This window comes from Delphinus delphis, chromosome 3, assembly GCF_949987515.2.
Source record: "Delphinus delphis chromosome 3, mDelDel1.2, whole genome shotgun sequence".
Classification (NCBI taxonomy): Eukaryota; Metazoa; Chordata; class Mammalia; order Artiodactyla; family Delphinidae; genus Delphinus; species Delphinus delphis.
The window spans coordinates 48035956-48048698 of NC_082685.1; the positions used below are offsets into that span (position 1 = coordinate 48035956).

The window sequence follows — 12743 nt, forward strand, 5'->3', positions numbered from 1 at the left end:
AGGCTGTCTTGGGAGGAAGCCAGCTCCCTGCTATTAATGGGCTACATGACAGAAATGTGGGGGAGAGAATTCTAGCAGAGATGGAGGGTTGGGCTTGGGAAGTCAATAGTTTATCAATAATGATTCTCACTTCCCAATTTTTATTATGAGGCTAACATTACCTTGATACCAGCACCTGACAATGACATTACAAAAAAGGAAATCATAGGCTAATCTCTCTCGTAACATAATTGTAAAAACTAAAACAAAATATTAGCATATAGAATCCAGACACACATAAAAACGTATTGCATAGAGACCAAGTGGGGTTTATTCTAGGAGTGCAAGAGTGGGTTATCATTCAAAGACTAACTGTATAATTCATCATATTAACAGAAAAAAGGAGAAAAATCATATATCCTAATAGAAGCAGAAAAAATATTTGATAAAATTCTGCACCCGGGCTTCCCTGGTGGCGCAGTGGTTGAGAGTCCGCCTGCTGATGCAGGGGACACGGGTTCATGCCCCGGTCCGGGAAGATCCCACATGCTGCGGAGCAGCTAGGCCCGTGAGCCATGGTTGCTGAGCCTGCGCATCTGGAGCCTGTGCTCCGCAACGGGAGAGGCCACAACAGTGAGAAGCCCACATACCGCAAAAAAAAAAAAAAAAAAAAAAAAATTCTGCACCCATTTGTAACATAAACTCTTTGCAGACTCTTAGAGGAGAACTTGCTTAATGTGATAATAAGGAACACCTACAAAAAACCCATGGCAAACGTCAGCTTTGATGGTGAATTATTGAACTTTCCTTCGAGATCTGGATTGAGACAAGAATGCCTGCTCTCACCACTTCTATTTACATTGTACTGGAGGTCCTAGGCAGTACACTAAGTCAAGAAAAAGATAGAAGGCATAAGGTGTGGAAAGAAGTAAGTCATGATTCTTGGCCTGGTTCTGGCCTGGGATGAGCTTTTCACTGCTGCAGCGTGAGAAAAGGTCATGTTTCAAATGTATGTATGTTCGGTAAGACTTGCCAATAGGTAAACAACCTATCTCATTTTTTTTTCCTGAAATTATGTCCATCCTTATACTTTGGAAGTAAAGGTAGATTTCTTTTATGAAATGCTAGTGATGAGAGATGGTGAATTAAAAAAAAAGTTTAAAAAAGCAAGTTATATAATAACAAGTATTACATGGGCTCAGTTTTAGAAAAGACAGATGTATGGAAATGAGGGTGGAAGTTTATACATCAAAATCTAACTGTGGTTAGCTCTTGGTCAACAGGGTTAGGTGGGTTTTTTTAAAAAAATCATTTTTTATTTTCTTCTGGCTTTATAAATAAATACATTTACTTGCATAATGAAAAATGATAAACATTGTTTTAAAGTGATAAAAAATTCATGTCTGGCAAAACAAAACTTGATAAAGTCTTTATTAGGTCTTCAGGTTTTGTTTTGTCTTTTAATTCTTCTCGGGTGGGAGAGCCCTGATCTCAGAAGCACCGGGCTTTGAGCCTCTGTGCACAAAGCAAACCTAGAGGAACCGAGGCAGACATGCCTGAATGCACACAGATACACAGACACACGCACAGGCACATGCAAGTCCACGTGAGGCCGAGAGGCACTCGTCTGTGGCCACTCACCAGGAGCTGGTCCTCCTTGATGACGGTCAGCTGCTTGGCCCACTGCCCGAAGCGCTTTTTCCGCAGCAGGAAGGCACATATCCTGCAGTCCCTCACCAGGTGCATGGAGGCCTCCTCTGAAGGCCAGTGGTGTGTGGGCTGCGGCCCTTTCCCTTCCTCCTCCTCCTCATCATAGGACTCGTAGGAGCTGCTCATGGCGTCAGAGTCATTGTCTGCAGGAGCCACGGGAAAGGACCCGTCCCTGTGCTGTCACCGGGTGGGGCGGGGGCACCTTCTTACCCCTCTGCAGGCATCCCTGCTCTGGGGCCCCGGGGCTGTGAAGGGGTAGGTGTGAGGTGTGATGTTGGTAATGACTAAGCCCCCGCATGGGCACTGTGTCTTACCGATTTACTACTTGCTTTGTGTTCTCAGTGACTTCATCTCTCAGAGCTTCAGTTTCCTCATCAATAATAATGAATAATACCTACCTCACTGGGCTATTGTGAACAGCAACAAATATAGAGTGTTTAGCCGAGTTTCTGGCACTCAGTGAGGGCTCAGTAAACATCAGCTTTTGTCTTTACCCATCATCTTTGCATCCAGTCTCAGGTCATTTTCATGGCACCCAGCAAGTCCCCATTTTATACAGAGGAATCTGGAGGCTCAGAGAGAATAAATCACTCACCTAAGATCAGTCACCAAGAGTCAGGGCAAGGGCTTGGTCTGGGGCTCCTGACTCCCATGCCAGCAGTCTTCCCACTGATTCCCAGGGTCTCTGAGAACAAGGGCTTTGAGGACTCTGTGGCGACCCCAGGGAGGTGACGGGGTGGTAGGCACGGGCATGCCAAGGTCAGGTCAAGGCATGCTCTTCGTGAGGACGGAATTGGACTGAACATCCACCTGGTACTTACAAGAGTTCTTCAGCTCCCCATTCATCCTGGTCGCGGGGTAGCTGCTGTCTGCATCCTCGTAGTAGCTGTCCACAATCGAGTGGGCTGGGCTGCAGTCGTCTGTGGGGTTGGCAGAAAGAGCAGTACTTGGAGAAATGCAGGCAGACTCCAGGCGCCAGGGCTGGGGAAGATCGTGGACACCATGCCCTCCTCAGGGAAGAGGGAGGGAAGAGGGAGTAGAGCTTCTTGTCGGCACTCCCCGGCCAGGGTGTGGGGCCTCGTCTCTGCATCTCATCTGCTCTAGTGCCACACCTGCCCCCTGTGCTCCTGTCACCAAGAACTGCCTTGCTGGGCCCTGTCACACTTCCAGGCTTATGTTCATGCTATTGTCTGTGCCCTCTTAGCAACTGCTAGAGCATTCCTCACCCTCTAAAACCCAGCTCGAAGATCTTTCCTTTGACCTTCCCAGGCAGAGAGTGGTCAGCCCCTCTCCTCTGAGCCCAGAGCATTGGTGTGTGTGGGTGTGTGTCTCAGTCACAGTTCTGGTCCCTGCACTGCAGGGAGTGGTGTCCCAGCACCTGGGCCCAGACCCCCTTTCTATTCTGCCTTTGTCTCATCTTCTTCCACTTCAGCCCCTCCGCTCACTTCTTAATACATCCACCCCCTCCTCTCCTTCTAAATTTCTGTGACTACAGAGGAGGAACTGGACTAGAGGAGATACTAATAACACATAAAATGGTGAATACATACAATAACACAACAGCTGCTGATGCTGAACTTTCACTTTCCCATTCATGGGAATGTGCAGTATAGGAGTGAGGTTATCCCAAATTGTATTCTGTATCACAATTACCGGGGGTCTTTTTATTTATTTATTTTTCTTTTCCATTATAGTTTATTACAAGATATTGATTATAGTTCCCTATGCTGGTTGTCTATTTTGTATATAGTAGCTTGTATCTGTTAATCCCAAACTCCTAATTTATCCCCCCCCACCTTTCCCCTTTGGTAACCATAGGTTTGTTTTCTGTGTCTGAGTCTGTATCTGTTTTGTAAATAAGTTCATTTGTATCATATTTTAGATGCCACATATAAGTGAAATCATATGGTATTTGTCTTTCTCTGACTTCACTTAGTATGATAATCTCTAGGTCCATCCACGTTGCTGCAAATGGCATTATTTCATTCTTTTTATGGCTATTATTTCATTGTGTGTATATATACAGATCTATCTATCTATCTGTCTATCTCTCTATCTCACATCTTCATTACCCATTCATCCGTTGATGGACGTTTAGGTTGCTTCCATGTCTTGGCTATTGTAAATAGTGCTGCTATGAATATTGGGGGTACATGTTATCTTTTCGAATCAGAGTTTTCTCCAGATATATGCCCAAGAGTGGGATTGCTAGATCATATGGTAACTCTATTTTTAGTTTTTTGAGGAACCTCCATATTTTTTCCATAGTGGCTGCACCAATTTACATTCACTGGGGGTCTTTTTAAAATGCAGATCCCTGGACTGTATCCCCAGAGATTCGGATTCACTGATGTGGGCTGAGCTGAGGAATCTGCACTAAGGAAAAAAACTATTTAATAGCATAGTTCTAAACATATGTAAAAAGAGAAAATATATGGAACTCCAAGGAATCAGACTTTTTAAAAACAAGATTATTTTCATACAGATGGTCTCTGGAGCATACTTTGAAGCTCAGTGGATTAAGGGCATGTGCTTTGGGGTTAATCAGATTTGAGTTCAAATCTATCTCCATCATTTACTGAGTGACCTTGGAAAGAAAACAGTTTCTCTGCGTTTCAGATTCTTTACCTATAAATCGACATGAACAGTTCTGACCTTGAATTAGTGATATGATGCATATGAACTCTCAGCACAATGCCTGGCACACAGAACATCCTAGGCAAATACTAGATATCATTATATTCATCATCTCTTTTGATTCCCACAATGCAGGGAGGTGTGTATCAGACCCACTTCACAGATGAAGAAACTGAAGCCACACATTTTGCTAGTGATAGAGCCTGGATCCGAACTGAGGTTGCCAGCTCGGGGGACAGGTGCACATCCTCTCCTCCAGGAAGCCTTCCTCCTTTCAGACCAACTTGCTCTCACACCACCTGTTCCTCAGACCGCTGCTCTGGGCTCTCAGCCCATGCTGTCCATCTGTTTCTTGAGGACGGCAGCACTCAAATTCCCAGTGACTGGGACACCCAATTGTATCTCCCAAGTGAGGCTCAGAGCTTGCTTTTCCCAGGAGGCATTCTGAGGTCTCAGATGCTGGTGACATCCCTGTGAGGTGGCCTGGGGTGCTCAGGCCAGAGGTGGGGGTGGGGAAGGAGGAGGTGCGAGGGGGAAGAGGGAGGGAGCACCAGGGTCATAGCACTTGGACACCTGGTAGGCTGGACCCTGTGCGAGAGGAAGGATATTTCCTGTCGGGCTTGGTGCCCTCTCCCTGGATAAGGTCCCTGGCCTTTCCTGAGGCACTCCCTACCCTCCTGCCCCAGGATCCCTGCTGCTCCAGGAGGCAGCTTCTCTGCCCCATCTGAGCTCTCTGGGGAGGGGGAGGAGCCTCGCTCAGCTGAGGGGCTGGTCCTGGGATTCAGGGCCCAGCAGCACTTCATCCCCTCCTTCTTCCCCGTCCTCAAGTGGATAAAATAAAGTCACCTGCTTCACATAAACAGCTGCTGGCAGTGACATAGACCCAAGACTATCAAGGCTGAAGGAGGGGCATTGATCACCTGGTCCAACCCCACCATTTCAGTAGTTTTGTTTGAACTAGTTTATTAATCATAAAAATAATATACCATAATAGCCTAAAGGTGGAAACACCCAAATGTCCATCAGCTGACAGATGATAAACAAAATGTGGTATATCCATACTATGGAATATTATTTGTCCATAAAAAGGAAGTACTGATACATGCAATGACATGGATGAACCTTGAAAACACTATGCTAAATAAAATAATCCAGACATAAAAGGCCACATATTGTGTGATTCTATTTAAATGAAATATTCAGATTAGGCAAATCCATAGAGACAGAAAACATTGGTTGAGAGAGGAACAGAAAGTGACTGCTTATTGGGTATGGGGTTTCCTTCTGGAGTGATGAAAATGTTTGGGAACTAGATAGTGGTGATGGCCGCACAGCACTGTGAATGCAGTAAATGCCACTGACTGGACACTTTAAAATGGTTGGAGTGGTCAATTTTATGTTATGTGTATTTACCACAACATGGTGAAAAGCACAATCAGTACAGAAGAGTATGAAGGGGATAATACGTTCCCTTTCACCCAGATTTCTATTCATTTCCTATAGGAAAATACTGTTAAGAGTTTCTTGCATATCCTAGAAGAACTGTTAAATGCATGTGCATGTGAGTACCCTATTTAAAAACAAATGTGATCTTGTTATATGCAGTATTCTCTTTGATTTTTTTCCAATATATATCTTGGGATTCATTTCTGATCAGCACAGACAGACCTATCTTATGTATTTTTTGGTGGTTGGAGAATATTCCACTGTGCTGCTGAATGATAGGAATAACAACACACAAACATCTTATAGGTTCAACTCCACATGCTGTGTCATCCAAAAATCATAATAGAGTTTCTTGTATGTAATGTTAAGTCCCTATACTCAAGCCAGTAGCACTCATTTGTGGACTTCCGTCCTAGTGCATTTATATGTGTGTATCTAGCCTCTCTTTCTTATTTTAAGGGTAGGGGAACAGAGGCCCAGAGAGGGGAAGGGGTTGTCCAAGGTCACATAGAACTGGGACTAGAACCCAAGCCCCTAACCCCCAGGCCATGCCTACCGGCCCACCCAGGCTGTCACTGGAGAAGCCAGGTGCTCTGGTAGCTCCTCCTCAGTAGGTGGGGCATGGCTGAATGGTGCCAGGCTTGGAGCTGCAGCCCCAGCAGGACACACAGGAACTTCAGGAGATGAGCCTTCTCCTCCGCACGCCCCAGCCCTCAGTGACAAGAACTTACTGTGGGAGCTGATATACTCGGGGGACTTGCCAGGCCCCAGGGGAAGGGCCTCCTCATAGTATTCCTCAGGTGGAGGCCTTTTGGGGAGCGGTGGAGGCAAGTCGGCTGCCTGAAGGAGGACAAAGGAGGTGTGTGAAACCCAAAAGGCCAGGAGAGCAGAGGGGAGCAGGCAGAGTGACAGGGAAGAGGCTGGGGGACAGGGAGCTCCTAGAAGGCAGGATGCAGTCTCTGAATATGAAAGGACGTAATGAGTGGTCAACAATTGGTACCGTTTATGGTGATGATGATAGTGAATTATGCAGTTGACAGACAATGTTTGATGTGATTTGGGTCCCTTGTCCTAATTCCATGGCACCAAAGGGTAGGAACCCTAGATATGATCTAGACCTTCATTTTTGTACCTGGAAAACTCAGGCTCAGAGACAGGAAGTGATATGCCACACAGCAGAAGGGAGGAGGGCAGAGGCCACCCATCTTGTGACCCAGAGCTTTCCCCATTACTCTTCCTGTGGTACTGAAATCGGAGGTTGGGGTGGGGACGTCCTTTGGGCCTGAAGGGACAGGTCAGTTTACCGCATTATCCCTGCTTGGCACGGGCACAGTGAGCATGTCATGAGTCATTGAAATGTTCTCACAGTGCTTTTTCTGCCCTTGACCACCACACTGAACAGAGAGACCCCCAGGAGGGTCCCCAGCATTAGCAGGGAGAGCTTCCCTTACCTCCTCCAGAGGAACAGAGGGCCTGAGAGTGTAAGAACTCACGTGTCTCAGAGGTGGGCTCTTGGTTGGCTCAGGGGTGGCTTCTTTGCAGGACTCCCCGTCGTCCTCTGTCATGTCTCGAAGGTCACTCAGGTCACAGTCTATGAAGGGTCAGGCCATTGGGACAGAGAAAGTGGAGGATGAACATGGCAGAGTGAGAAGAGGGCTAGATTTGGGGTCAGGAAGCTCCACCACCTCCTCCATTAGTGACCCTGGTCAAGCGACTTCATCCCTCTTATCTGTAAAGTGGTCACAATGATCCCTGCCTTGTCTAGCTCCCAGTGTTATTGAGAGGATTGAATGGGATAATACTGTTTGGTACAGTGCTTTGGAAACTTTCAAGGGTTATGTAATGAAAGCATAGTGTTTTCCCAAAGTCTGTCAGTCTGTAAGTCCTCTCATCTGACCCATAGCTTTCTCCCTGTGTTGAACAGTGCTGTCTTCCCTCAGGATAGATCTGGGATCACACACACCCTGCACGCAGCACTGCTCGGCTGCTCCCACACCCTTGGCGCCTCTGCTAGTCCTCACAGCTCCATTTACTGCTGAGCTGTGGGACCACTCAACTCACACACCAGGTAGCTACTAAGATGGATGTTAGCAGCAGACGAGACAACGCCCTATGTGCCAGCCTTCTTTGGACTGCACATTCATCCCTACCTTTCCTCAAATCTCAGGGATGATCTCCCATAACTGTATGGATTTGTCTAGATTTTCAGACCTGGCAGGGCCCAGAAAGGCAAAGGGACTTTCCCAAAGTGACTCAATGTTGTAATGTTAGAGCCAGGCCCAGATGCAGATATTTTCCCGCCCAATCCGGGGACCGTTCCAGAGACTGGGGCAGTGGACACGCACGTGGGGGAAAGGACGGCTTCCAGCAGAGGTCAGGAGAGGGCTGCTTACCAAATTCTTCAAAGAGGGACTCCACAAAGCTGGGCCCGGAATGGAGGTCCGCTGTGTTCACATACAGGTAGGAGACTTCTTTGGCTGTGAGGAAGGAGGAGAGCAGGCCCTCAGTGAGGAGGGAGGGGGCCCGGGACCGCTGCTGATGCTGAGGACGGCCAGCTTACCCTGCCCACTTGGACTTCTATCCCACACAGGACACAGCACTCAGGTTGCGAAGCATGTGCATAGCCTAAATCATTTCCCTGCTTTCAAACTTTGTTTCCCTTTTTACATTGCTATTGAGGATCTCCTTCTCCAAGTGAAAGGATGCCCAGAGCCCAGTATAGAGAACAGAGTAGAGGGGCTGCTTTGGGGACAGTCGGCAAACTGCTGCCCCTTTCATCCTCCAACAGTCCTGTGAGGGTGGCCGATGACATTGACCCCTTTTGTCGCTGGGAAGTGAGGCTCAGTGTCACCCAGTGGTGACTTCCCCCCATGTCACTCAGACCCCTTCAACCCTGCGGGACACGATACAGCTCATTAGAGTTTCCTGAGCTCTTGATGTACACATATCATTTCCTGGGCTCACTTGAGGTTGGGGAAAAGGCTGGAGCAGATGAGGAGGCTTTGCTGCTGAGCACACAGTGAGGCAGAGAGACTGTGGGGAATAGAGGCAGAGGCATGAGTAGAGATGGGGGGCAGGTACGCAGCTTATAAAAATGAGGGAGTGTGTGAGTGTGCATCTGAGTGTAGGAGCGTGTGATGTGTATGTGATGAGTATGTGAGTGTGTTGCATGTGAGAGAACGTGTGGGGTGTGTTGTGTGTGATGTGTGTTTGTTACTATGTGAGGTCTACGTGAGAGCATGTTTTTTGTGTGTGAGTGTGGTAGTAGTGTGTACACGAGTGTGCGTGGCATGTGTGTTATGTGAGTTTGTAGAGGGCTGGGGATGGAGGAGGACAAAGAGCACAGTCAGGGCTGTGGTGGAGAAGGGCTGGAGTGGATGGGGACGCTGGCTAAACCATGAAGAGAGGTGAATGCCATGCTGTGCAGTTTAGGCTTCCTCCTGCCAACAGGCCATGGGGAGTTACTGAGGGCTCTGGAGGAGCTCTGTGTGGAGTGCTGATGGCTGACCTGGGAGGGGCTGCAGGCTCTGCAGGATGGAGGCCACAGCCATCTTCTTCTCCAGGGTGGTGTCGCTGAGGTACTCATGGTCCAGGAGGCTGAGCAGCCCTGTGAGCTCGGGGAGCAGCTGCTCCAGCACTGAGGAGGAAGGCCCATGGAGCATGGTCATGGCTCTGTGTCCAGGATCTGGGCCCGCCCCCACCCTCCAGGACCCAGAGGACGGGGCCCAGGGCAACAGGGAGACCTCAGAGGCCCTCACACAGCTGTCCCAGTGCTGGCCACCAGCCTCCCTGGGGAGAGCTCTGCTCAGTTAACTGTGACGTTTTTCCGGCCTCCCCACTCTGCCTCAGACCTCATTCTGGGCTTGGCCTGAGGACTGAACTTCCCAGGTAGCCTGAGCGGAGGCACTTAGCCCTCTCTTTGTCCCAGCCTGCCCTCTGCTTTGCAGGCCTAGGGGTCCTTCCTCACTGCAGCTCGAGGGTCAGTGCAGGTCCCAGGCAGGAGCCCTGGCTGTCCAGGACACAAGGCAGGAAGGAAGCCTTCCTGTCCCATCAGTCCATACCCTTCAATCTCTGGAACCTTCTGTTTCCGGTGGCTTGACAGGAGCCAAACTAAACATTAACCCTTCCCACCCCTGGCCAAAAACTCTTGTTGCTCTTCTTTTTTCCATGCTACACCAGTGTTTCTCAAACTTAAGTGTATATAGGAATTACCAGGGGATCTTGTCAAAATGCAGATTCTGACTCAGGAGGTCTGGTGTGGGGCCTGAGATTCTGCATTGCTGACAAGCTCCCAGCTAAAACTGATGATGCTGGTCTGAGACCACACAGAGCTGCAAAATCTTAGCGCACAGAGTCCTTTAAAAAGACTGGAGCATGCCAAGACCATGATGTCATCAATGTCTCCCTGTCCCAAAGCAGTATCTTGGGACTTGGTTTGCCTTAGAGCTGAAGACCAACTTCTTTACAGTAGTAGTATTGTCCTCCTTTGCAACTTGCCAATCACTTGTGCCTAATAATATGAGCTGACGTGTGTTGAATAAGTATTGCGAGCTGTGCTAAGTCCTTTCATACTTATTGTCTTATTTAAATCTCATAGCGTACATTTTATTATCTCCATTATATGGAGGATACAGCTACGGCTCAGAGAGTTTAAACAACTTCTCCAGCGCCACACAGCCAGCAAAGCTTCAACTGAATCTGGTTCCCTCACTCTATACTTTAAACCATGGCACTAGATCGCTTTGCAGTATTTTATAGGATCCTACCAAGTTTTGAGATTGGTCCGATGATCATGCCCATTTTTTAGGTGAAGAAACGGAGGTTCAGAGAAGATAAGTAACTTGCTTGAAGTTACACAGACAAGCGGAAGAGCCAAGATTTAAGCCCCAGTCTCTTGACTCCCAACTCCACGTGCTTCTCCCCACCAGGGCCCCCCTGAGGAAATGGTGAGACTCTGACTTGCAGCTACAGGTCTGGATGTGTAAGAGGGGCTGTAACATGGTGCATAAGAGAATCAGTCCTGGAGCCAGATTTCCTGGGTTCACGTTCAGGTTCCATTATTCATCAGCTGTGGACCTTTGGCAAGTTACTTAACCTATGACTCAGTTTCCCTCTCTGTAAGGGAATGAAATAACAGCACCACCTCATAGGGTTGCTGTGAGGATTAATATTGCCATGTGTGGAAACTGCCTTGCCCCAAACATAGTAAATCTTACCGCAAGTCAGCTATGATTACTGTCATTATAGTATCTGCCATGCTGATCTGTGCTGTAAGATGTGAATATCTGTCTCCCTCAGGAAGAGGGAGAGGCCGTGAGGCTCTGGCAAGTGTGAACAGTACTATGAATCTCAGCTTTCTTAGCATCTAGTATGGGGCCTGCTCAGAGTGGATGCTCTATGTATGTTAGGTGAGAGAGGGAATGGAGAGATGACCACACTAGGACTTTTTTAAAAAATAGAAATTTTATGTACAGAGAGTGGCACTTGTTGGAAAAATGTGATGTCGTATTCTCTCTGTGCCATTTCCAACATCACCTCAAATTTGATGGAAATGAGCTCAAGGCTAATACTGACAGCTACCAACTTGTGGGCTCTCTCTACCTCTGGGCCCTGAGGTATGGGCTTTCCACACCATGTTTCATCTCATCCCCCCTACACGCCTGTGAATAGGTCCTACTGGGACACCTGTTTTCTAGGAGATGACTTTGAGGCTGAGGGAAGCCGCGGGACAGTTGCACAGCTTGAAAGAGGAGGAGCCAGGCTGATCCCAAGTTTGTGTGATTCCTGGAGCTGCTGTGTTATACACCTCTAGGCCTCACTCCAGAGCCCACGTGAGGGGCCTCGAGGCCCTGCTCCCTCCAGGGTCGGAGCTCCTGCAGTGCCACTGGGCGAGGGTTCTGGAGGGACAGAGCTCTCTCTTTGAAGTAGGAAATCATTTAAAATCATTTTAGCCAAGTTTTATCTGTTTTGGAGGAAATCTTTTCAAATGGAAACACAAACCTCTCTGGCACCAACAGACACACCAAAAGTCAGTTAACTGTATTCCAAAATATGTCCTGATTTACTCTAATTATGTGCCAGTCTGGCCACTTGGGGGAATTAGAAAATGAGTAAGATATTGTTCCAGTGGCATTCTCTCTCTCTCTGTCTGTCTCTCTCTCTCGTAATTACTCACCAGGGAGGCTGTGGAAAATGCTATTAAGGAAGGCACCAGAGGGTAACCATGGGAGCTTTCTTGTGGCCTGCAGCCATGGTTCATGTTTGAAAATCCATGACGCTGCCCTGCTATCATTTACAAGTGTCAAGGCTATAGGATGCAGTTGCCATTTATCTCTCTAACCAGTGGCTCTGAAACTTTCTGGCCTCAGAGTTCCTTTACACGTTTAACAATTATTGAAGACCCCCAAAGAGCTTTTGTTTTGTTGGGGTTATATCTATCAGTATTGAGCTTATTAACACTTAAAACTGAGAAAAACTTAAAACACAAAAGTATATAGTCACACATTCCATTAACCTTCAGAGCTACCACATCATCACACATCATATAACCTTTGGAAAACTCTACTGTGTACCCGTAAGACAATGAGAGTGAAGAGGGCATATAAGGTCTTAGTACCATATAAAAGTAGGTTTGACCTTGGGGACCCCCCAAAGCATCCCTATCCCCAGCCACACCTTTCTGAGGATTGCTGTCCTTCAATAAATGACCTCAGATTGCTGAGCTTTTTGTATTCCTTACATCAGTCAGTCTGTCTGTCTGTCTTTCCCTCCCTCCCTCCCTCCCTGCTGCCCTTCCTTTACTTCTTTTCTTTGACTGTGAGGTTCCAAGGATTTCTTGCTGCTATCAGCAAGTGCCTTGTGGGCAACATTGTGGCTTCTAAAAGCTCTCCTGCTTCTAAAGTAAGAACAATTAGTTTCTGATTGAGTTCTCTGCATTTAAAAACATGAGTCTTAGTACCCAAGCTTTGTAA

General features: G+C 47.6%; 1 protein-coding gene and 1 long non-coding RNA gene across 7 annotated transcripts in view; one reads left to right on the forward strand and one right to left on the reverse strand.

Moving 5' to 3' along the window:
* The window catches only part of LOC132423168 (uncharacterized), a 122950-nt gene that overhangs the window by 39846 nt on the left and 70361 nt on the right, over positions 1 to 12743 (forward strand). The window lies entirely within an intron of this gene.
* Positions 1 to 12743, reverse strand: part of AFAP1L1 (actin filament associated protein 1 like 1) — a 73380-nt gene that overhangs the window by 38091 nt on the left and 22546 nt on the right. For all 4 annotated transcript variants that reach the window (XM_060008571.1, XM_060008570.1, XM_060008573.1 and 1 more), the window contains exons 2-7: positions 9281 to 9409; positions 8166 to 8249; positions 7266 to 7363; positions 6504 to 6612; positions 2511 to 2609; positions 1621 to 1832 (exon numbers count right to left, since the gene is read on the reverse strand). In XM_060008571.1, coding sequence (XP_059864554.1) covers positions 1621 to 1832; positions 2511 to 2609; positions 6504 to 6612; positions 7266 to 7363; positions 8166 to 8249; positions 9281 to 9409 — 731 coding nt within the window. The remainder of the gene's footprint in view (positions 1 to 1620; positions 1833 to 2510; positions 2610 to 6503; positions 6613 to 7265; positions 7364 to 8165; positions 8250 to 9280; positions 9410 to 12743) is intronic.